The following is a 25779-nucleotide window of genomic DNA, read 5'->3' as shown; positions in this document are numbered from 1 at the left end:
CTTTATTGATTTTTTTTTTTTTGGTAATAAGCTTAATTTAATTACTGTATTTGAATTTTTTTTTTCTCCTTTGTTTTTATTATTTTTTATTTTATATGTTGTTTTTAATTAGCACCAAAAGAAATGACTACTATGTGTATAATTTGGTTTAATGAAAGAATTTTGATATATTGTGAGCAAGTTATTTGGGGGGGGGGGGGGTTTAATACATAAACTTTGAAGTTAGAATAGTGTGTTGAATGGAAAATTTATGGTAATAGAATAACGTGAAAATTTTAGAAACTTCTCTGTGTAGGAAGCCAACTTGAGTCAAGCAATAAGGCCATGAACATCAAGGTAGTCTCTTTGCATGTTTTTGTTTCAATTCTTTTCCTTCCTCTAATATAGTTTTGTTGTTTAATTGGTCAATTGAAATTGAAAAAAAAAAAATTCCTTATTCTAGATGAAATTGTTTATGACTTTGTATTTTGTGACCGTGTTTAGTCTTTTTATGTGGGGACAATTTTGGGTTTTTTTTTTTTTTTTTAATTTGAATGATGTAGGGCCCTAAGTTGCCAATAGTTTCTACAATTTTGGTGAGCACCTTTTGGGAAATCTAGGCTTTTAATTTGGTTAATTGTTTTTTTTTTTTTTTATTTTTTCTTTTTATTTGATTTTTTTTTTTTTTTTGGAAATCTAAAGTGAGTCATTTTTTTTTATTCTAACGTGAGGTGTCTTAAAAAATTATAATTAATTTTTAATCTTCAATTTTATATTATATATAAATAATAATAATGATGTGATAAGTTCTAGAGAGACCAACAAAATATATCTAATTAAGTTTTATTTAAACTAAACTATTATAACACTGAAACGATAATTACACGTTCAAGAGAAATAATAAATATATAAGATATAAAACCTAAAATAAAAAGAATCTAAAATAAATAAAAAATAATAATAATAACATAAAAAATTGTGAAAACTTTAAAGACTTTGATTATATATATATATATATATATTAATTCCCTACTTATTTATGGCAAGAAAACCATTTGAGGTCATTGTTTGTTAGCAAAAGATAGTCAAAACTTCACGTCTTTACATGCCATTAATTTGCTTTCAGTAGATGGTCCTGATAAATGACAATTCAGCAAGTGTATTTATTTTGCTTCACAGCCAACTGATTACTACTATTTTCTATAAAAATAAAATAAAATAAAAACACTGGTTACTGCTAGTTCTGCAATTTTATCTAGCTGTCGACAGTTCAGCAATTTGGTTTCCGTCAAACTTGTTTTTATTTTTTTTTTTTTTTTAAGGAAAAACAGAATAAGTAGAAGGGATTAGGTGCACAGTGCACATGCACTTTAATTATTAGGTGTTGTTTCCCAAAAAAAAAAAAATCAATTATAAATAATAATAAAAAACTTGTTGCATGCAAACCTAGCTCCAGAAGACTCCTATTAATTATGAAGCAGCAGATATATCTACTCGTGAGAAATTATACAGTCTTTTAGTATATTACCTTACTTATCTATTACTTAATTAAAAAATTCTTATTTGTTTAAAATTACTGTATAAGTAATCAGTTTCTGTTTAAAAAAGTTTTTTAACTCAGTAATTTTAAAGAAGTAAGAGTCTTTTAATAGAATGGTAGACCACGTTACTTATCCACTGTAAAATCCTTATAATTTCTCTAGTGCCCAACCTCTCTCTCTCTCTGCGCAATATAAGAAATACCTGTAGTCCAGTCTTTTCAAAAAGCTTTTTTCTGCCTCAACTCACCTCGCTCTTGCTGGTCTCCTTCAAAAGGTATGCATGCCTAGCTTTAAATTATTTTTTTTTTAACTATTTTCATAAATATGCAGTCATTCGTTCGTTCATTGTCAATCTTTTTCTTTGTTGGCTTAGAATGCTTGTACTGCTTTCTTTTCTTGTCTTCACTGTAAGTTATTGGACCCTCTATAATTTCAATGTAAAGTACAAAATATTCACACTTACAGCTATAATAATATTGTAAAACAACTGGGTATGGTATTAGTATATGTGATATATCTGCCTTTGCAATGCTGCTAAAGGTTTTTTAGTTGACTTAATGAAGGCGGTACTCGAATTTTGAAGAATTGAAGTATTTATATAAGCAATCAATTCAAAGTTTCAAACATGTGAATGGCATATGGGTTTCTTTGATTTGTATTAGATTGGATTAGACAGATAATGTGCAAAAACTTTAAAAAGAACTGATAACTGCATGTAGCCCTCTGTTTCTATTTCTTTTCCTTTTCTTTTTTCTTTTTTTGCCAGAAGATAGAAAGCAAATTTCGCCTTTGATCTTCTCCATTAAATTTTTTTTTTTTTTTAGTATGTCAAAGATTAAGGATATTGTAGGTATGAAAACTAGGAATAAATATCATTCGGTCACAACTTGAGTACTCTAATTTATACTTATACTCAACTAATGGCTCAACCGATAAAATCTTTGATAAAATCTTTGATAGTTGAATATAAAATATTTGGAGTTCAATTCCCATCTATATCAAAAATTGATAGTTTCATAAATTGAAACTCTCTAAAAAAAAAATACTCAACTAACGGCAATATGATAGGAATTTTTTTTTTTTTTTTTTAAGTCCTTTGATTACTTTATTTGAAAATAATAATAATGTGGTTACCCGTTACTTTTTTTATTATTTTAAGTATAGAGTAGATCACTCAAAGTAGGACAACACTATACAAGTTTAAAATTTTCTAATCATTATAATAATTTAATTAATGGTTTATATTTTGTCCGGTTTCAGGCTTTAAGAATTTGAAACCAGTATGAAAAGAACCTTATATTTATTACTGCAAAATAAAAATGCTAACTCGAATCTTTAAAATAGAAGATAAAAATAATAAACTCTTTGTTTGTGGATCTAGCCCAAGATCCATCACCCAACACAACAAAAAGAATATTATGTTACGGACGTATATAAAACTATAACCACTCTATTCCCTCCCTAACATAGACTCTAGTGATGGGCAAGATTTAATCAAGTAAACCCCTTTTTACTCTACCTAAGCTTTTAATTTTTTTGGTTGATAATAAAAGTATAATTTTTTTAACCAAAAAATAGAAAAATCTTAGGTACTTTAAGAGTATAAAGAAATTGTGTTTTCTCTTCTTACGTTTATGATGAGTCCCACCATGAATTTAATAAATAGACCCTACCATGGATATGAGAAGAATAAGCACAATTTTTCGTGTTCTGGGAATACCAAAGAATTACTTTCCAAAAGTAGAATTTTTTTGGGTGTTATATTTGGGTTTTTTTCTTTTTTTTTTTTTCTTTTTTTTTTTCTTTTTTTTTTTAAATAGACACAATAGGATTTAAAATAGCTCCATAAATATTGTTTTTAATCATCATTTCAAAACACATAAGCTAATTATAACCCTTGATTTGTTCTTTCGCTATTTCTTTATATTTTGGCTACAAAGTCTTGTTGAAATTGTATTCATCCTTCGTTTGTTAAACATAAACTACCCAATCAAGCCCAGTAGTATATCGATTGTTAAACGTAACTCAGATTCATGTGCATGGTAGTGTATTAGAAACTTCTCTATATATGTACAAATTGATGAGGCTGAGTTCTTCATATATAGTAGACAAGTTGTTGCACATGTTCTATTACAAGTTGTGCACAACTTGTCCACATGTGCTTGTTGTTGTCAACACCAGTTGTGTCTCTCTCATTTTTAAATGAAAAAAAAAAAAAAAAAAAAAAATAGTGAACATATAAAATAAAAATTGTCGGTATTTTATATAATAGTATAATAGTATAAATTTTCATTAGATATAAATATATGTCATTAATTTTTATTTTCTTCGTCTCATGTCAGTTTATTTTAAGTTTTAACTTTATTTGAGGGGATATTTTAAGTTTTAACTTGAAAAACAGATTTTATTTTTAGTAATATTCTATACGGGTACATATATACATACAATTTTTTCTTAGTTTCATTTTTCTAAAAGACTAACGTTATTGTAAGGTTAGGATTTGTGGCCCAAGCCCAAAACAATAAATTTGTAGAGTATGGGTGAAAGAGTTAGGTTAAGTATTGGATTGACACAAGCTCCAAGGGCATATAAAGTGTCAGTGGGAGGGTTACTTAAGCGATGTGGGACAATCCTACCCTTTCGTAATACAAATCCTTGAGGGCTTGGCTCCCCAAAGAGGACAAAACCTTCTAAGGTGAGGTATAGGGTGTCAAGCCTCAAAGAGGTGAAAATCCCGACCACCCACACTAAATATGATACATTAAGTATATTACATATTATAAAGAATATAAAAGATATTACATATTGTATACCATGGTCATTCTTTTATGTAGCTTATGATACATAAAATAAATAAATAAAAAAGAAAGAAAAGTGTTGTGTGTCATAGTCATTCGTTTAATAAAAATAAATTTCATCCTATAAGCCTCATTTCATATATATTAAAAAAAAATACTTCTTTAACTAACCAATGTGTTATGCACGCATGCCAAAAGCTAATCGACTATAATAAAATAATTTAACCTTAATCACTGCATTTAGACACTCTTTAATTAGGCCACAAATGAATTATAAAAGTCATTAATTTTACTTTTGACTCTAATAGCAAGTAGTGGCCTAAGAACTTGTGGCATAAAAGGTTGTTTAAAACGCATGCTTGTTGGTTTTGTTTTTTCTTTTACAAATTACAATCAATTAAATAAGGGTTTTTTCCATAGGTATTTGATTATAGTTACGTTGACGAGTGTAATTAAAATAATTGTTAATAAACCATATTAAGAAAATTTTGACATCACTTTTATGGAAATTATAAAAAATTGTCGAAAAATTAATTTTTTAATCATTTTCTCTTAAAATGTTTCTAAAAATAGTTCATGAACTAATTTACTTAAATCATTCGTTAACATTTTCCCTTGATTATAAACTAAAAAAGCAATGTAAGAGATGCAACAAATCTTACAATTTAAAAAAATATATTTATTGAGGTGAAAAATTATAATTAGAACACCATCACTTTCAGAAAACTATTAATGATTGTACACCAATTATAGAATGATTTTTCAGTCGTTATGAAAAATTATGTAAAATTTGTTGTATCATTAAACTTATTGGAGCTAAAAAACTAAACTTCAACCGTGCTTGTCTAAGTTATAAATTCACTTTTTTTTTTTAATAAAAAAAATCAGTTAATATATAGTATTTTAAAATGCCATTTTATTTTAAATATAGATTTACTTTTATTTATTTTATTTGTCATGCCAAATAAGTTGTTCCAAACGGATACTTTATTAAATAAATCTTAATATTAGTAAGATAAAAATGGAAAAAAAAATCACATAAAATTTAAAGTAAAATTATAGAAGATGCAAAAGTAAAAAGAAAAGGTTCAATTTATTTGAAAATATGTATAAATAAACGAGGAGGGAAAACCGATTTAAATATAAGAAAAAAGTTTGTTGCTTTCATCTCTTCTTGTTTATATTTATTTTGTATAGAAATGTCTCCAATATATTTCAAATCAAAAAGTGATTGGACACAATTTTATTAATTTTTTTAGGTTATTATGTACTTTTATTTGAAAAAAAAAAATGTAGGTTTTATTTCCATTCAAATTAAAATAAATAATTTCAAAAACCACTATTTTTTTATTTTAAATGAAGATAAAGTAGATGATCTTTCCTAAAAAAAAAAATTGTGAAAAATGTGTGTTGAATCTAAGGAAGAAATTGACTCGTGCCTAAACTTATATCATATTATGTACGCTCTGTCGGCCTTAGCCACACGATTCCAAAAGTATTATGAATTCAACTTAAGAATTAGAGAAGTTCAGACTGATGTCACACCAAAAATTAAAGCTAGATATGTAATCATTGATTTACCATTAATCTAATTGAAACCAATGTGTTATTAAAAATTAAGTAGTATTATTTTTATTAAAATACTAATTTGATCCTCCAATTATATGAGAAAGTTTAATTTGCTCACTATTAATTAATAGTGTCAAATTTAATTAGTCCCTTGAGAATAAACTATGCTGATTTAGTCCCTCCAACTTTAAAAAACACATCAATTTAAATTCTTATCAATGAGTCTACTCTATGTTCCAATTTTAACGTTAAAAGAAAATGGAGTACAAGATAAAAGTTATTGTAGAAAATAATAAATATAAAAACTTTAAACACCAATCATTTTATTAACTAATAATTTTGTTAAGCTTTTCACAGACCAAGACCTAATAATTATGAATGACTTGTTTTTTGAGAGTGAGGGAATAATAAAACTTTACATAGCTGAATATGACCCATTATTTATTTGGAAAACATTTTTTTTTTTCCTCTTAAGATCTTCTAGGACTTTTTCTTTGTAAAATATTACCAAACGGAATCAATGATGGAGTCACCGTATGACTTTATGCCATGTCACGGAGGAAACGTGAGAGAGAGAGAGAGAAGATACCGTCCACTTGGTTTCTGAAAAGAGCCCCGTCAAAGCTTCCAGTACCTCTCCTTTTCTGCCACCTGGTCCTTATTGGTGAGAGCCGGTTGCACCGAAACTACTGGAATAGCCTTCCTTGACCCCTCATATTTCCTCCGAGTCAATGTGAAGAAAATGAAGGATTAAAGTTAATCGGACGGTCAAGATTGACTAATAGTATTAGGTGAGGAAAGCTTCTTTTCTGAGCAAATAGTTAATGGGTGCATTGAAAGGGGTTTTAGGAAACTTTATTAGAAATTTTTTATGGAGAAAAAAAAGGTAAAACAACTAATATCTTTTTCAAGGTATTAAAACTTTTTAAAATTGTTTATTAAGAAGAGAAAAGTTAACCGGTAATATTTTTTGGTATCAATTTTTTTTAAAATAGTTTATTAATAAGAGTTTTTTATTAAGAGCAAGATTTAAATACAATATTTAGGTGTTATTCCTTAAATTCTCTTTTTAAAATTTTGTCATGTGGATTCTTTTTTTCATAGAAAGGAAGTGTATTCTTTAGTTAAGTAGTCACATGGTTGAATCTTAAAAAATAAATCTAAGGAACAGTATTTAAGGTACTGTATTTAAATTTTGTCATGAAAAATGAAAATGTGACTAAATTTTTTAATAGTTTTTTCAATTTCCCATAATTATATCCTATTAACAATTTCCTAAGACATCTTTTAATATAACCTAATTAACATGGAAAATTTTTAACAAATACCCTAAAAATATTAATTTAGAAATTATTTTTAAAAATATTTTATAAAAAATTTTAAAAAATTTTAATTTTTCTAACAGCTCTTTATGCGTTAAATCTTTTTTAAAACAGTTTATTGACAATGACCCTAAACCACCCATTAATACAATATAATTAACAAATATTCGACACTAGTTAACAAAACGCTTTTTCAATTTTTCTTTGTTAACATCAAACACGTGAAGAAGAAGCTGAGACGAGGAAAGGTCGGCGTGGGTGAGTAGGGGAAATGTAGAAAGGCTAGGAAATCACATCCGTTGACGAAGGTGGCAACGTCACATCAGGGCCGTCCACGTGGAGTGGAAATAGAGAGGAAAGAGGCGGCGGAGGGGTTTGATCTTTACGTTACTTCTTATATGTTCTGGAAGCCCTGACCAGCCCGATAATGTCCCAACTAAGGTATTACTGTATTATTTTAATTCTTATTATAAAATAATAAATAATAATTTTTTTTTATAATTATAATTTTTTTTTAATAAAAGAGTCCTATCTAAGTCAAGGGTTCTATGATTAGTCCAAAGACCTACGTCACTATGTGAGGCAGTGAGTGTTTGTTCTTGCTTTTCTATTAGCTTTTGATGAACTTTATTAATTTTATTTCCCAATTGGTTAGATTTAGTGGCAGCTACGACTATCTTCTTCGCAACTATGCACTGTGAGTCACAGACTGTGTTGTGTGTTTCACTTTCGGCTCACAGGGAATGTGCCATATTCAATGAACTCTTTTTAGGCTTTCCACAAGTTCCACATGAGCTGTAAATGTTGGGTTCTCTATTCTCTCTACTACAATTTGCTACAAATTTGAGGTGGCTATAATTTCAAATTTTCAACGCCCATCTTTTCAACAATTTATAATTTTAATTCAATTTTATTTCTTTTAGGATTGACTATTGGGGACAGGACGTAGTTAGAAATGTTCGCTTGGGAGACTGAGTTATAGTGTTGATACAATAATTATAATTCATAAATTTATTGAAATTTTCACTGTTATTTTAAGCATTATCAACTCATCATTGTTTATATTATTAAAATTTTCTTATATATTTTTTTTAAAGGAATTATTTGGCACCTAATTTCAAATCCCAAAAAATAAACTTAAAAAACACATTACGATATACTAACTGAAAGAGAAATGTAATATAGTAATGTACCATCATATAACTATAGAAAAACATTCTCAAAAAAAAAAAAAAAACTATAGAAAAAAAAAAAAATGAACACAACCTCAATAAACAAAGCATATTCTTAAAATCTAAACACCAATACAAAGTTTGATGGTTTTGTTTGACTGTGTTGAGAATACTGGGATGAGATGAGTTGATAAGAAATAAACAACGGGTTGGCAGCTCTATAAAGGAAAACAAGCAAAAGCCCCTGTAGGTTGTAGTTTCCTTACACTGAGAATGAATGGGGAAAAGTAATGTTATATTTTGAAATGATTAATGGGTTGAGAAAGTAGTTATTGACCATCGGATTAATTACAAGTGTTTGAACAACTGAAAGGGCCAAATATTATTTTATTTGAGGACAAGCTTCTTTAAACTGTTAGACTGGTACAACTTCTAGGAACAAATAGGAGGCCGGTTATAATTTTTTAAGTATGCCCAAATCATTTTGCCATGTATGCTATTGGAGAAATTTTAAATTTTGGGGAGCCTAGGAGCCATCTGATTCTGGCTCCGCCCCTGATTGGAGACAATTGATTTGCTATTCAAGAAGTGCTTGATGTTAAAGTTCAACAAATGTTGGAATGGGTTACAAATTAAGATGAATATATTCTCGGTCTTATTAGACTTCTTTTAATTGGAGAGTTCATAGAGGATTGGAACAGAATATAATAAGTAAACTATAATGGAAGAGAATGTAATGGGGGTATACAAATGGGAAAAAATTATGTTAGAGGAAAGTTTTAAAGGTTATGAATGAATGGGAGTGAAAAGAAAACACTTTGCTTGGAAGTATCACAATAATGAATAGTAAATAAACATTTTATAACAGCATAACATTATTATTATTATGCCTCTTAAATTGATAAATACTAAGCCATTGTCGTTTGTTATTATTACAATTTCTCATATCTATAAACTAATTTTTTTATTATAAATTTTTTGTTATTTTCTTTAAGATCGTTAATAAGTTTTTGAAAGTTCATGTTTTTCAATGTCATCATTAAAATATTTCTATTTTTTAGTTTGGTTTTATTAAGTTATAGAAAATAGTTTAAATTAATTAGAATTTATTTATTTTTTATATAAATCATTAATGCAAAACTAAACAAATCACAATTAAATTAGGTCTGATCTTCACTAAATAAATTATATGAAATTAGGTAACTTCTTTCTACAAAATTTTAATTTGCATTCTTATTTATCAATACTTATAAAAATTAAACATGTATCATATATACATATTTTTTTGTCAAACTTTCTCATATATGTTGTACGAGTTGGTAACTAGTTATTATTTGTACTATTTTTAGAGAATGACTAGATATTATTTGTATTACTAAATGTAAAATGAGAAAGGTGGGGCAAATGCAAGAGAGATTGATGTATTAAATGAAATTTGTAAAATATTAGGGATGTTATAGGGATTTCATTCAAAGTTTTACTAAACTCTATTCTATTATTTCCAATTTCTCTCAAAATTTGAGAATGAATATTAGATTTCTAAGAGAAAAATAAACAAATTAATGTTTTGTCACATCTATTATATTGCCTCTTATTTAGACTCTGTTAGGTTAAAATGATGAAAAAATGAAAAGATAAGAAAATATATATTTGTATTTTCCCCCACCTCATTTGATAGGAATAATGAAAAGTTGATGGATAGAAAATAAAATACTATCATGTCTTTGTGATCAGTAATGAAACGATGAAAAAGTATGAGTAATTTTTTACTTTTTTTTATTCTCAAATTTTTTTTCTTTCATCTTTTATTCTCAAGAAAAATGTTAATGGTATAACAAATTTTACTGCATAAAATTTATAAATGGATTCCTAATGAATATGGTTGATGAAGCTTGACACCTTAACAAAAATAGTTGAGTTGTATTTTTTTTTTTTTTGACAGAAAGAGTTGTATTAGTGATAGGTGATGCATAGTTTCTATCATCACCGTCCAATCGCTTTTGTGAGATGGTTATGTTCTACATAATGTCATAAACTAAATATAGGGGGTATAGCCGTATAGGCGAATATCTATTGGCCAGTACACTAGGCAGTGCCTAATAAACAAGGCAAGCATCATAACACGACACTCGTTTATTCGGAGAGGATCGTAGCATCGTGTAAGCCATGAATCCCCATAAAATGCCAATAAAAACCATGACAAAGACAGAGCTCTGTGGCTTCAGTGATTTATGATACCACTGCAGCTAGCTAGCGCCGCATATTTAATGCACCAGCACCGCGTTAATTAACGTCACTGACTCACTGCAGCTGCGCTGTATTATGTTATGCGTTTACTGTGACGATTCTTTTGTTTCGTGGTTCACTGTCCGCAGAATCAAATTGCTTAATACAGCATATAATGGGCTCCACCAACTGTCTTCGTCTGTTTCAGTGACTTTGCAACTTTGTTCAATCCTGATCAGCCATTTAATTATGGCCCATTACACAGTTTATACTTTATAGTATGATGTGATGAGAGAGAAAGAAGTGGGGGGGGAGGGGGAGGGGGAGGGGGAGGGGAAGAAAGGGCTAGAGGATATTTTCTCTTTATTTATTTGGATTTTTTCTATGAGAGAGAGGATTTAAAAGAGACCGAAAAGGTATAATAGTATAAAACTACTGCATTCTCTCAAGAGTCTCAACACTATTTTTGAGTTTTGACAGAGTGAAAGAGAGATGAGAGAGATGAAGGGTGAGCACTGAGCATAATAAATATCAATGCCCATTTATTGATTTAATTCCGAGTCCAACGTCTATTTTATATCTTAATCCGGTTTATATTTTGTAAGGTAGGAATTATTTTCAAAGTAAAGATAAAGTAAACCTAGTATATCATTTGTTTGTTGTTTGTTTTTTTTTTTTTTTTTTTTTTTTTAGATTGTTAAATTATGACATCCGCTCTTAATAATATATTTTTATCATCAAATCAAAATACCAATAAATTGTTGGTATATGCAGGAATTGAATTTCAAATATCTTATTCAATTATCAGAGACTTTACAGTTAAGATAATTAGAACTCAACCTAGTAATAATATCATTTGAAGCATGTAAGAAGCATGAAATTAGGTTAATTAACCTAAGGTTTAACCTTCTCTCTCTCTCTCTCTCTCTTAATATTTCCCTAAACTCTTATACTTAGACACGGTCCACTCTCGTTAATATTTTCCCTAAACTCTTAGTTAGACACGGTCCACTCTCGTTTCTTTCCATGCATTACAGGAACACCCCGTCCCTTTCATTATAGTCATGGTTATTCGGACAAGCTTCTGGTCATAAAAGGTTGCTGGTGGCTGGTCAAGAGTTTCCCTCCATCAATTGTGCAGCAATATATGAGTCTTATGACCACCTCATCAGTACAAAAAAGTAGTTGACCTGTCATGTTTATTTCTCTTAATTTTAAATGCTTAAATATCATATTTAATGTTCAATAATTGCTATTTTAGTGGATATGCTTACCAACTCATAGTTGATTTGATGATAGCGATCTTAGAGGGGGACCAATTTATATCTATGCAAGAATTGCCACGTTAAAAAAGTTTTAGTGATTGCATATTACACTACAAATAATGTTTCAAAAAGGCTCGTGGTTTAACCGCTTAACATTATATGGTGTTTATAATGTAGATATCTAGAATTTAAATTCTCCCTCATAATGTTACGAAATTTCAATTAAAGATTCTAGTTTCTTGAATACGATAATACATAAAATTTCATATCATTTAATGACATATCACTAAATACAATTTTAATTTATATTAATTTAAATCATAAAATAGATCAATTTCAAATAAAGAGAACTCCAATACAAGACGTGTGGGATGAAAGTGACTTTTTTTCGTCGATATTGCTGCCGTGTTGACACAATATTCAAATGGTCAGAGGCTGCAACCCAATATTCTTTTTTTGCTGAATTTTTGCAAACCAAGGTTGCAACCCAATATTCATACATCAAATTTATTGATGACTTATTGATAGATATCTACCAATTCATAATGGATGAAGAATATTCTTACGGGGTTCTGTTTGTTATTAATTATGTTTTATTTTTATCAATAATTTAATAATTCAATAGTATTGCTTTCTCTCTATGCTTAGAAGAGTTATGGTTCAAATCCAACCTCCTTCACTGTCATGCATACTCATAACACAATAAGATTTTATAATCTAAATATAAGAATCAACCCAATATTCTTTTTTTGCTGAATTTTTGCAAACCAAGGTTGCAACCCAATATTCATACATCAAATTTATTGATGACTTATTGATAGATATCTACCAATTCATAATGGATGAAGAATATTCTTACGGGGTTCTGTTTGTTATTAATTATGTTTTATTTTTATCAATAATTTAATAATTCAATAGTATTGCTTTCTCTCTATGCTTAGAAGAGTTATGGTTCAAATCCAACCTCCTTCACTGTCATGCATACTCATAACACAATAAGATTTTATAATCTAAATATAAGAAGCTATGTAGCACATGTATCAATGGCTTTTTTTCATTGGTGCTGCCACGTTCACACGGTATTAAAGTGGCAAAAGGTTAAAGCCCAGTATCATACCCATCCTGAAAATGATTTATTGATAGGCAACTACCACAGTACCATCCATAATTGATGAAGATATATAGTTCAATAGTTAATGGGTGATTTTTTTTTTTTTTGAGAAATAGTTAATAGAGATTTAAATCATAAATATCTTGGTTAAAAAATCAAAAGGTGTTAACTAGTTGAGTTAAAAAATTATTGACATATTCTTATGAGCTTTGTTTGTTAGTAATTATATTTTATTTTTGCTAAGAGCTTTATAATTCAATGGTCTCATAAAAGTTGGAATCCCACATCCTCCATTATTATAAGCACCAAAATACTATTAAAAAAAATGTTTGACGTGGTTCCATGGAAATACATTGAATGATATCTTATACTTTTCTTAAATACAAAGAAAAACACATTTGCATTCTTTGACGTGGTTCCCTGGAAACAATGGTCGGAAATGTTGGGTCAACTATCATTGATTTCTCTTATAAAAGTATTAAAAAAAAAATTATATTGCACAGTAAATCAAATTAGAAAAACTATAAACTGAAACACTACATATAAAATAGGGTAAGATTCTGTCTTGAGGTTGAGGAAGATATTTTCTTTTTGACTTCAAATAATGTGCCTGAGGCTGAGAGCGAAGACTTTCCAACTTGTTTTCAGCCTTATCCCGAAAGCAATCGGACAAAGTATTACGTATCCATATTCCAGCTACAAAAAATGTTGGACTAAGTATTAGGGAATAAAGGTAAAATTGAAATTTTAAAATTAGGGAATATTTGGAATTTGTTTATTTTGTTAAAATTAAATTTTTTTTTATTAAAAGTACTATAAATAAAAATAAAAGTTAACTTAAATAGTATAGTAAGACTCATAAGTAGTATCAAAAAATGCAATGAAGCTCATAAATAATAGCAAAAATAAATTAAATAGTAAAATAAACTGACTTTTTAATTTTTGCCAAACACACGCTTATTATGGTATGATACCATTTCTAGCTTGCTTTTCGTAAGTGTCTTGTATTGTATCGTTTTTTTATACATAAAAATGTTGATTTAATAGCTATAATACCTTTTGTTAAGAATGTGGCTTTACGTGGATCGCAAGAGTTGCGACTCAAGAATCTACCGAAAACGTATAATGGGGAAAAAGGGTTTTTGGGGTCAGATTTTCAAGTTGTGTCCTTTCCAAAAAAGGTTGGAACTTGGAATTGCCAAATATTGGACATAATTCCTTTAGAAAAAAGCAAAAAAATGTTCGAGGGGACCATCAGTGCAGTTTTCCTGTTTGAGCATTAACCATAATACTATCATAACTGCATATGAACTAAGACCCCATATAATATTCACTGATGGGTGAACAGTATTCAAGTGAGGTAGGAGCCGTAATATACACTCGGGCTAGTGGTGGAACTCGAACCCATACCCAGAGGCATGTTTTACAACCAGGCTCGCCAACGCGTTTGGTCTACCTCACTGTCATTTTCAAAACTGGGCTGTGCCTTGAATTTAGTTAAGTTGATTGGCATGGGCATAATCAAAACCCAATTTGGGTTTGGAAATTTGGGCCTAAGGCCTTTAATCACAGAACTTGCCCTAATCTCACAAAAAAAACTATGGACCTATATTTTTATGATCAAATAAGCCTAAGCCCATATCACACTGCTCTCTCTTAATTTCTCTTATCACTGTCCCCCCTCTCTCTCAGGAGTCACTACTCTCCTATCATTGTTGGGACAAAAAAACCCTTAAACCCCTAAAAGTCACCGTTTTAACAGTTTCTTCTTGTATTTTTAGCTCAGGCCTTTAATCCCAGAACATTTTTTTTTTATTTTTAAATCCTAGAACTTGTCCCAGTCTCACAATAATTAAAAAAAAAAAAAAAACTAAAATGCAAAACTCACCTTCTATGTTTCTCTAGGATTCATTTTAGTTCTCTAATTTTCTTTTCATTCATTTCAGTTTTTTAAGTTTCAAATTTATTCAATTAAGAACTTCCCATTAATTTTTGTTAAAATATTTTGAAAAAAAAAATTTAAAAATATTCTTCAATCATAATTTAAAAAACTTGAAGAAAAATTTAAAAAATTGAAAAATTAAACACAACATATAACAAAATTTGACAAAAAAATCTTAATTGAATAAACTTAAAAGTTAAAGGATTGAAATGAGCATAACAAAGTTAAAAAAACTAAAATAAATTTTGGTGAAATATAGAAGATAAGTTTTGTATTTTAACTATAAAAAAAAATAGAATAAAATTATGGACCTATATTTTTACGACCAAAGAAGCCCAGCCCATATCACACTTCTCTCTCTTAATTTCTCCTATCTCTATCCCTTTCTCTCAGTACTCGCTACTCTCCGATCACTGTTAGGGCAAAAAACCCTTAAACCCCTAAAATTCACCGTTTTAACAGTTTCTTCTTGGTGGTTTTTTAGCTTAGTTCAGAGACCAGAGAAAGCAAAGATGGCAGAGATAAATACTACAGGCGCAGAAGTCCCTCCGAACGTGACCATATACATTAACAACCTCAACGAGAAAATCAAGCTCGAAGGTAAACACTACTCAACTATGTCTATCACTCATTCACTCACTCACGCTCTCTGCAAAAACGAATCGTTTTGAATTTATGGGAATTGGGTTTTGTTATCAGAGTTGAAGAAATCTCTGCACGCGGTGTTCTCGCAATTCGGGAAGATATTGGAGGTGCTGGCCTTCAAGACTCTGAAGCACAAAGGCCAAGCTTGGGTTGTGTTCGATGAAGTTTCCTCTGCCACCAATGCGCTTCGCCAAATGCAGGGCTTCCCATTCTACGACAAGCCCATGGTATATTTCTTTGTCAAAATTTGGAATTTTCTTTTATGCAATTTGATTCCTAGTTAGTGTCTAAATTATCATATTACTGGGATAGAAGATTAATTTGGTTTGCATAAATTTTTGTTAAGTTTAGGATTTGCATAGCAAATTGGCTCATTGTTTTGGGTGGATGTCTAAATTGTAATGGGTGTTGATTCCAAAATCCACATTGTGTATGGGATAGGATTTTTCTTTGAACCCGTTTGGAGAAAGTTTCTAAAACTCATTATGAGGCAATGAAATGGCCATACACATGTACTTTTAAAATACATGACTTATTTAAATTGCTTAATGGGTCATGGGATTGAATTATATTGTGGCGTACTAGATTAGAGGCAATTTCTCTGTCCTTGCAAAATGCAAATGCCTCCATAGTTTATGGTGGATAGTTATAACTAACCCTTAATTTTGAAAATCTTTACAATTAATATCTCATTATCTTGGTCTTTGGTGAGCATAGAGAATGTAGGGAGATCATGCAATACAATAATTGGTTTATCTTGAGGTTAAAACATATTACAAAGTTTTGACACCCAATGGCGGAATCTCTTTCCTTTGGAGGAGCATTTGGAAGAGAGTGGCTTTTTTTCTTTTGGATTGCAGCCTTAAGTGAAATCCTATGGTCCGTTTGGATTGAGAGGGACTCTACTCTACTCTACTCCCCCTCCCTCCCCTCTCAATCCAAACGAGCCCTTAATGATGGATAGTTTGAGAAAGTGCCATATGGTATTGTATGAGTAAAGAGAGCAGGGAAACCACAGATCATGTACTCCTGAACTGTAATGTAACCAAGAAACTATGAGAGCTGTTTTTATGTTTGTTTGGGGTGAAATGGGTAATGCCTTTATTCAATTGTTGGAAAGTAAGGTTTGGTTGGCACTGATATGTAAGCATATGGAATGCTATCCCTTCAGGCATCATGTGGAGTGTTTGGAGATAACACAATGTGCGGAATTTGAAGATTGTGAGAAGACAATTATGGAGTTGAAGCTTTTACCCTTGAAGACCCTCTATGATTGGATGGTTGCAAATGAATGTTTTTCTTTCTTAATCTTGTTAGAATTTCCTTTGATCTCTTTACTTTTACTTGATTTATTGGTGCACCTCTTGTATACTTCCTGTATACCTGAGTTGGACCCCTTTGAATTGCTAATGAATTTAATTTACTTAACCCAAAAGAGAAGAAAAAGATTAGTTTATTGAAATACTCCAATAATCAGTTTTTTAGGGGTTTAATACTGATGAAAGATACAGTGGTTGCGTCATTAGTTCCTGTATATGAAAAATGCTGAAATGTCTTTAACTTGATTGGGTTTTAAACGCATCAGAAGAACATGTTAATGGCTTGTAGGTCATATTCTCAGTATGTGTAATTGAAAAATAAATTAAGGTTTTCGTATGTATTTTGCTTGTCAGGCAGACGGCTGCATGTGTCTTCTGCCACCCATTCTATGCAAATGAGGCAGGAAAAGGGGGCAACCATGTTCTTGTTTTCTTTTCTAACCTCTCTTATTACTTTCCAATATTCATGGTTGCAACCTCACATTTTAAATGGCAACATAATGTCTCTTCTATCCTATAACTTTCCATAACATTAGAAAATAAGATAGAACAATCTCAACTAAGACATTAGACAATAAGATAGAACTATCTAAACTACTAGTCTCTCCTTCCTCTCAACAGACTTTGCCTCTGCCCTCAATTTAAGGTGCCTCCTCCAAACAATTTTTAGTAGCTCCAAAAAGATCCTGCTCATTTAAATGATAAGATAAAAAATAAAAATAAAATAAAATAAAAAATTTATCTATGCACATATGCACTTGTTCCTTACCTCTGTGATTGGAGTGAACAACAACCCACTCAGCCCAACCCATCCATCCAACCTGGATTTATTCGAAGGCTTTCAGATGGTTTTGACCAGGTGGGAGGTTGAGTGTTAAAGAAAAAAGGTGAGTTGCAGGTCAAATGGCAGTCTGCATAAACCTCTTATCTGACAAATCTGATCCAATCAAAAATATAGCTCGTTCCACCTAGATTTTAGCTGGTTTCAACCATCAACACACTTGACTGCCACCCATGGACTTCTTGGTGAATTGGTTGTTTCTCATTGATTGACTGTGGGTTTCTTCCTCCCTAACATGATCAGGTCGAATAACAGCCCTCAACCTTAATTTAAATTTTCTGGAATGGTTTTGCCAGTTATGTGAAATTGCTTATTCTTTGTAAGGTTATTTTGTATTGTAGTTTCCATACAACCTGTGGTATTTTATCAATTTGAGCATGAATGAATTAAATGGCTGTCAACTTGGATGGCACACTTCTTTTCCTTGATCATGTTCATATGGCTTAGTTGATGGTTTTGCATGTGTTGCTTTAATTTTAAAACTGCCATTGCAGATGGAACTCTTTCTTTTTGCTATCAACTGAATTTAATTGATATTTGTGATTATCACAGAGAATACAATATGCAAAGACAAAATCAGATGTGATAGCCAAGGCTGATGGTACTTTTGTTCCACGTGAAAGACGTAAGAGGCATGAGGAAAAGGGTAAGAATCCTCCCACCCCCCACCCCCCCTCCCCCCCCCCCCCCCCCCCCCCAACCCCTTTTTCCTTTTTGTTCCGTTTTCTCCTACAAATGTTTGTCCTCTCTGCTTGGACAGTTTGAACTCTTTCACTTGTCAGGAAAACTTTCTTAAGCAATAATGTCATAAATACTTTTTTTTTTGTAAGATAAATGCATATTTGTATTGTATTTGTTATCTTCTCTTTGTACCAAGACTCTAAGTGATGCTTGGGATCTTATGATATTCAATTCGGGTATAACCACTGATCAAAAAAAAAAAAAAAAATTCAGTTATACCCACCATTTTAGAATCATAGGATAATAGCTTAGTAGATAAAGTGGAGAAGCATATCTATAGTATTGTGTGGTTGTAGAATACCTATTAAGGGTAAAACTTAGGTAGAATACCTTATGTGTAGTACGTTAGGTTCCCCAATTAAATTCAAAACACATGGCTATATTGAATATTGAATTTGATTGTCGTAGGAAAAGAAAGCATGGTCAATATAACCATGTGTTATAATTTAATTAAGGGAACCTTCTGTATAACACTCAAGGTATTGTACCTAAGATTTACCCTCAACTTAAAAAAGAAAATTTTTATAAGACTACTAAAAAGCCATCCATGCTCAATAATATTGAATGCTAGCTGTGAAGAAGCAACATATTTATAAAATGAGAATGTTAGGATGGATTTGTGAAAATATAAGGAAATATTAGTTTTAGTGTGCATTTGGGACAAGCTGAAAATTTCAGCTTATTTTTGGTACTATTTATGGGTCTCACTGTACTATTCAGCTAACTTTTACCTTAATCTACAGTTCTTTCAGCAAGAAGTTTTTAGTTTTAGCTAAATAAACTGTTCCCAAACGGAAACTTAAAATGAAAAAAATTCGCTAAAGATAGGGGTGCCCCTATTGGTGAAAAGATAAAGGAGAGTCACTTGAAATGGTTTGATCATGTTTAAGGGACAGTGATTAATGCATCAATGAGAAAAGAGTGAGTTGATTCAAATTAAGAGAGCATAAAAAAATAGAGGAAGACCAAAACTAACATTAATAGTAATGAAAAATGACATCAATTGAGGAATTAATAGAGAGAATAACTTTGGATAGAATAGAATGACGGAAAAGCGTATACGCGGCCTACTGTAACAAGTGTGTTGATGATCCATAGATGACCCCAGATTTTTAGGACTAAGCCTTTTTGTTGTTGTATGTAGTTTTTCACTATATATTATTTGTCAGTTTTTTGAAGTTTTTGTCATGCTTCTAAGAGTAAACCCAGTGTTGACTATGTAGCATTGATGTGGATTCAGGATTTGGATACAGTATGATATAGATATTTTGATGTGAAAATTCCAAAATTAGGATGAACTACGACATGGATACAATGCTTTACATGTTAACTTATTGTTTTATATTAATCAGACAAGCATCCCTTCTTTGAACATTGGTCAGAACATATGTTTTAAACCTTTCCCTTGCTTTAACTTGTAATTATGTTCCTTTAAACTGAAGGTCATGTCCTAATGTTACACGTTCAGGACGATGCAAGAAGTTATTCCAGATGTTCAGTACATTAAAATTTTTATTTTTAAAATAAAAATTTAAGTATTGGATGCTTATCTTGTAGTATTTAAAATAAAATTTTAAGTATTGGATGTTTATCTTGTAGTATTTAAAATAAAATTAAGTATTGGATGCTTATCTTGTAGTATATAAGAAGTACTGGACACTCCCTTGTTTGTTTCTTTTAGCTAGAGTGGCAAATGTATGGCCTAACCCTGGTTTTCTTGTAACTTGTTTTTGTTTTACTGAGATTTACATGTTTCCTTATTGTTGCAGGAAAGAAGAAAAAAGAACAACATGATGCTCAAGCTGGATTGGGTCTGAATCCTGCATATGCTGGAGCTTATGGATCTGCACCTCCAGTAAGCATGCTTTTTTTTTTTTTAGGACCACTTCTGAGTTCATTTGAAATGTGGTTTCATGTTTTAGTCATTTTTCTATCCCTTGTGCTCTATATGAATTCATATGGGTGTGTCAATACTTTATATTTTGTAATACAAACCTTATCGTATTGCTCTCTCTCACTCTCTCTCCAAAATGGTGCAGCTATCTCAAATACCCTATCCGGGTGGTGTAAAGTCTTTGGTACCAGAGGCACCTGCTCCACCAAACAACATACTGTTCGTGCAGAATCTTCCCCATGAGACAACTCCTATGATGCTGCAAATGCTCTTCCACCAATATCATGGTTTTAAGGAAGTTAGAATGGTGGAAACAAAGCCAGGAATTGCCTTTGTGGAGTATACAGATGAGATGCAATCAACAGCTGCAATGCAGGCACTCCAAGGTTTCAAGATAACCCAACAGAATCCAATGTTGATCACATATGCCAAGAAATAGACAAATTAGGTTTTACCTTTTCTATCCACAAGGGGGAAGGCTGAAATGCATCTTCAACTAGGATATTACCTACTGAATTAGATGTGATATCTTCTCATTTGCTAGTTATCTTTGTTACATTCTCATTTTTCAAAAGTAGCCTTTAAAAGTGATCGTGTATCATTGTAATTGTAATCTTTTCAATGTTGCTTTACCCCTTTGAAAAAGAATTAAGTAGCTTATCTGATTCCTTTTTGAGTTATCAACCCCCTTTAAGTTTCATTTCTGTTGCGCCTCTCAAGTGCCTTGAAAATTATTGACATCTCAGCTGTTTGGAACACGATGGTTTTAACCATATATTGAAAATCTGTACTGGCATGAAGAAATGGTGGCAAACTGCAATGCTTATCCTTTATTGCCTTCTGTGTATTCCACAAACTTATAAAGCCAAATTTGTGCCCCGAGAGATCTCAAAATTATTGCCCTTCGGCTTGCATAGCAGTGCAATTTACCAGCCAGGTCTGCTTATAGTACTGTTAACAAGGCATTTCATGATCATCTCATTCTGCAGTGGTATACTAAGATAGCCATCATTGCCCAGTAATGAAGAACTGGATTGGCAAATTTTGTTGATTTTTTTTTGGATTGGCAAAATTTTGTTGTTGATTTTTTTTTTTTTTCCAATATATGCAAAGGAAAAGGAGACGCTGGAAACTCCAAGAGGTGCCAATTGAAATTGTCAATTGGCCAATGTTTAATGAGGAATGTTAGGAAAATCAGTCTTTAAAGATGACCGATCACTTTTAGGCTCATTAGAGGCAAATCACATACATTGCACTGTATAGAACGCTACACCTTGCAACCTCCCGTTCAATCAATCACGGCAGCTTGCAGCACTACGAATTTAAAATTGTTAGGGATTCAAGAAATGTTTCTAATTCACATTTACAAGCTACACAGGCAAGGAGATCTTTTAAAAAATTCCATTAGCATGTAGTAACAATCCAAGTGGCAGGAGCATGACGCACCAAGAAAAGTTAGCACCAATTGGAAGAATCACTACAAGCTTATTGCTCAAAAACCACACTCTATACCCTCTCCAACTCGGCATTGTGCTTGTCCAATTGGTCTTTCAGCTCTTTTCTCCATCCTTGGATCAGTCTCTCCTGCTTCTTGATAATCTCAGTCTTTATCTTTAATTCTTCCTCCATCATAGCAATCTCCTGTTAAAAGCAGAAATCACAATGAAAATGACTCGTCATCAAGTTCCCAGCAAATTTCTGAATCAGTGGGTAGGATATACAATATCAACTGCAAATAGCCATTGAGTTACCTTTCCAAGTGTTTCAACCTTGGTTGGTTGATCCTCCCGTTGTAGGCCAATAAAATACAGCTGAAGCTTCTTGGCAGCATCCATAAAATCTCTGGCATGCCTTTCTACATCAACTGAAGCACTCACAAATTTAACACCTTTCAGCATGTAATAATGAAAAGACATATAAGCACTTCAATCAGCTATTCCAATACATTTGTTATTGACAGATTAAAGCCATGCAGTCTAAGAAAGGATTGATAAACAGACCACAGTAATTGATCCAAACACAATATAGATGATGTTCCAAAGCATAATAATGAGGTCAAACACTTGGGAATTAGGGAAAAATATTCTTCAGAAGGAAAGGTTAGAAATATTAGAGGTTTTGTAACTTCACTGTAAGCTATTTCTACAATCACTTGCACGTTCAGAAATATGAGAGAGGTAATCTTTGTCCGACTCTAGTAGTCCACTACTCCACTGGCTTGAGATGTTGATGACTTATTTTATATTTTTAGGGGTGGGGGGTACTCGGCATTGTGCTTGTCCAATTGGTCTTTCAGCTCTTTTCTCCATCCTTGGATCAGTCTCTCCTGCTTCTTGATAATCTCAGTCTTTATCTTTAATTCTTCCTCCATCATAGCAATCTCCTGTTAAAAGCAGAAATCACAATGAAAATGACTCATCATCAAGTTCCCAGCAAATTTCTGAATCAGTGGGTAGGATATACAATATCAACTGCAAATAGCCATTGAGTTACCTTTCCAAGTGTTTCAACCTTGGTTGGTTGATCCTCCCGTTGTAGGCCAATAAAATACAGCTGAAGCTTCTTGGCAGCATCCATAAAATCTCTGGCATGCCTTTCTACATCAACTGAAGCACTCACAAATTTAACACCTTTCAGCATGTAATAATGAAAAGACATATAAGCACTTCAATCAGCTATTCCAATACATTTGTTATTGACAGATTAAAGCCATGCAGTCTAAGAAAGGATTGATAAACAGACCACAGTAATTGATCCAAACACAATATAGATGATGTTCCAAAGCATAATAATGAGGTCAAACACTTGGGAATTAGGGAAAAATATTCTTCAGAAGGAAAGGTTAGAAATATTAGAGGTTTTGTAACTTCACCGTAAGCTATTTCTACAATCACTTGCACATTCAGAAATATGAGAGAGGTAATCTTTGTCTGACTCTAGCAGTCCACTACTCCACTGGCTTGAGATGTTGATGACTTATTTTATATTTTTAGGGGTGGGGGGGATCATGGATAGATCAATTGCCAAAGCATATATCAATGGCATTGGACCTTTTTTTTTTCTTTCTCTTTTCCTTAAAAAAAAAAGCATAAATAAGAAGTTTTATGAAGGAAAAGGACGGCAACCCAGATACACAGGAAGTCTACTGTAGGTACAGCCCCAATTAAACTCTAAAGATACAATGACCAACGAAATCTAAAAAATTTGAAAAAGCAGATAATCCTGACACTATCATCCATTCAAACAAGGTTCTGAAAAGTTGCAATTTAAGATCTAAGATAGTCCATGCTTTCAGGATAAAATGCAAGCCATGCAAAAATATTCTGTTAGTAACATCATATTCTCCATTAAATGAATTATGGACTTTTGGAATCTTGGAGGATGAGATGTCAAAAAATTTCCTACAAACAAGTTTTCTACGATAGACTCACATTTTCAAGAACCCAGTTAATTCTGTTGAGTCCAATGTTAACTATCATTCCTTCCTCCTTTCAAAGAGCTCACTGTTGCTAATAGCATGTAGTTGGTCATTCGTGCATCCTCCCACCCCTCTCTCCTCACATCTTACAATACACTATCCATTTGAAGAAATAATTTCCCAGTTAAAATCCAGAATAATCAATCAAAGCTTATTATTATCCTTCCAAATCCAAGACCAACCCAAAATAATTTATCACAGACAATAAAAGTTACCCCAAAATAGAAGAAAATGTTACTCATCCTTGGACATTTAATGCCACAAATAAAAGCATCTCCATAACCAAACACTAAATAGCTTAAGAAAATCCTCAGGCATTAACCACCTAGAATAACTCAGAATTTTCCATGCAGTTCTTAGCAAAGCAATGGATAAGAAGTCAATTGGCTACAGGAACAGAACTTTTATGTTGAGCTCTTATTGGTATCTCATAAAGGCATCTACAATAGTCAATAGCATCCCAGTAAAATTCATTTATAGCCAAAACAAAAGGTCCGCAGTTTGCTACCAAACTCCAAATTATAAATCTTAGTAAGCAGCCTTCATTTTGCAGACCTCATATTTGTACCTTTCCTTTCTGCATAAAGTGAATATAACGTTCTTTCCATAATTCTAATTCTCCAACCCCTCAATTAATTCTATGATATCATCCTTTCAATTCAAACTTATCCTAAAAACACAAAGCATTCTGTGTTCTTTCCTCACAATAGTTTTATCACAAACAGACAATTTTGGAAAAATGCCCTCCAATATAAAATCTAGCTCAAAAATAAAATAAAATAAAATAAAATTAAGAACTTCAAAATGAGCCCATTGTATAGATATCAAAAGTATTCCTTCCATTATATCTATATTTGTACATACATGACTTCCCTTCTCTCGCATATTAATTTTTCCAAGCATCCACTTCTAGCTAGGATGTAATGATTTTCTTCCCAGAAGATGTTTCTACATCAGCTTTAAAAAAATAAACATACATCTTATGTTCAATAATTAATCAGAAATTAGTCCTGTTTTGTTTCAAAACAGAGTTTTTCAAAGTTACCTTGCAAAGATTCTGAGAATTAATATAACACTATAAGCATCATGTGGTTACTTGACCGTCTCCAAAATTCAAAGCAAAACACAAAATATCAAGTCTACAAGTCTAAACCCTTATATCCGGAGGAGGAAATGGATTACTAACTCTGATGAGAAGGGTGTGGAGAACGGTCTATAGCTTGAAGCTCTCGTGCAGGCAAACATGGAAGCAAAGCAGCCTCCAATGCTATCACACATGCAATCATGTCGTCCCTTGGAGGCGGTGAGGATTGCATCTGTTGATCAATTTGGTGCTGCTGATCCAGCATTTGTCGCTCAGCCATGTTTATATTTCACAAATTGATACCCAAAGCTGCAAATTTTTAATGTGATATATAAAATCAGACATTGAAAAAAAAAAAAAAAAAAAAAGATGGCCAAATTAATAAAAATTAGCACACACCCCATAAGAGGGAGAGGTACTGAGAAAACAATTCTCTTCAACTCAGAGAACCTTTGGACTAAAAATGTTTTCTAGAAAATGACTTGTTTTCCAGAAAATATTTTGAGGAAAACTTCTATGTTCTCTAGTGTTTGTTTGCAATCCTGAAAATGAGTGAGAAAACATTTTCCAACAATTGGTACGCGCATAAAATCAATAATATTTCCTATAATTTCAAAAATTCATATGAATCAAAACATTCATTCATAACATAAATAGTTGACAAAACCAATAACACCCATATAATGTAACTCTATTAGCGAAATTGACCACAACTCTCTCATATCTTGTCAAATACACCAATCGGCCTACTGTTTCTCCGACCACGAAAAACAAAACAAAAATCTGGATCATACCCATTAAGATTACCCCCCCCCCCCCCCCCCCACACCCCCCCCCCAAAAAAAAAAAAAA

General features: G+C 31.5%; 2 protein-coding genes across 2 annotated transcripts; one reads left to right on the top strand and one right to left on the bottom strand.

Moving 5' to 3' along the window:
• The first annotated feature begins 15283 nt into the window (after positions 1-15283).
• Positions 15284-21045, top strand: LOC112031887 (U1 small nuclear ribonucleoprotein A). Its single transcript, XM_024064595.2, has 5 exons — positions 15284-15525; positions 15625-15797; positions 18283-18376; positions 20241-20326; positions 20511-21045. Exons 1-5 carry the CDS (start codon positions 15438-15440, stop codon positions 20802-20804), a joined length of 735 nt encoding a protein of 244 aa, XP_023920363.1. The 5' UTR covers positions 15284-15437; the 3' UTR covers positions 20805-21045.
• A 10-nt stretch (positions 21046-21055) lies between these two features.
• Positions 21056-25236, bottom strand: LOC112031890 (uncharacterized; the record flags this gene model as incomplete). The annotated part of the gene is given in 6 exon segments (XM_065780122.1): positions 21056-21205; positions 21878-22006; positions 22117-22288; positions 22630-22748; positions 22859-22995; positions 25030-25236. Coding segments are annotated over 6 exon segments (885 nt in total).
• Between the last annotated feature and the right edge of the window lie 543 nt (positions 25237-25779).

Source organism: Quercus suber, unplaced genomic scaffold, assembly GCF_002906115.3.
Source record: "Quercus suber isolate HL8 unplaced genomic scaffold, Cork oak 2.0 scaffold_225, whole genome shotgun sequence".
Lineage (NCBI taxonomy): Eukaryota > Viridiplantae > Streptophyta > Magnoliopsida > Fagales > Fagaceae > Quercus > Quercus suber.
Note: the sequence above shows the minus strand (reverse complement) of the source record. Positions and strands in the feature narration are given on the sequence as shown.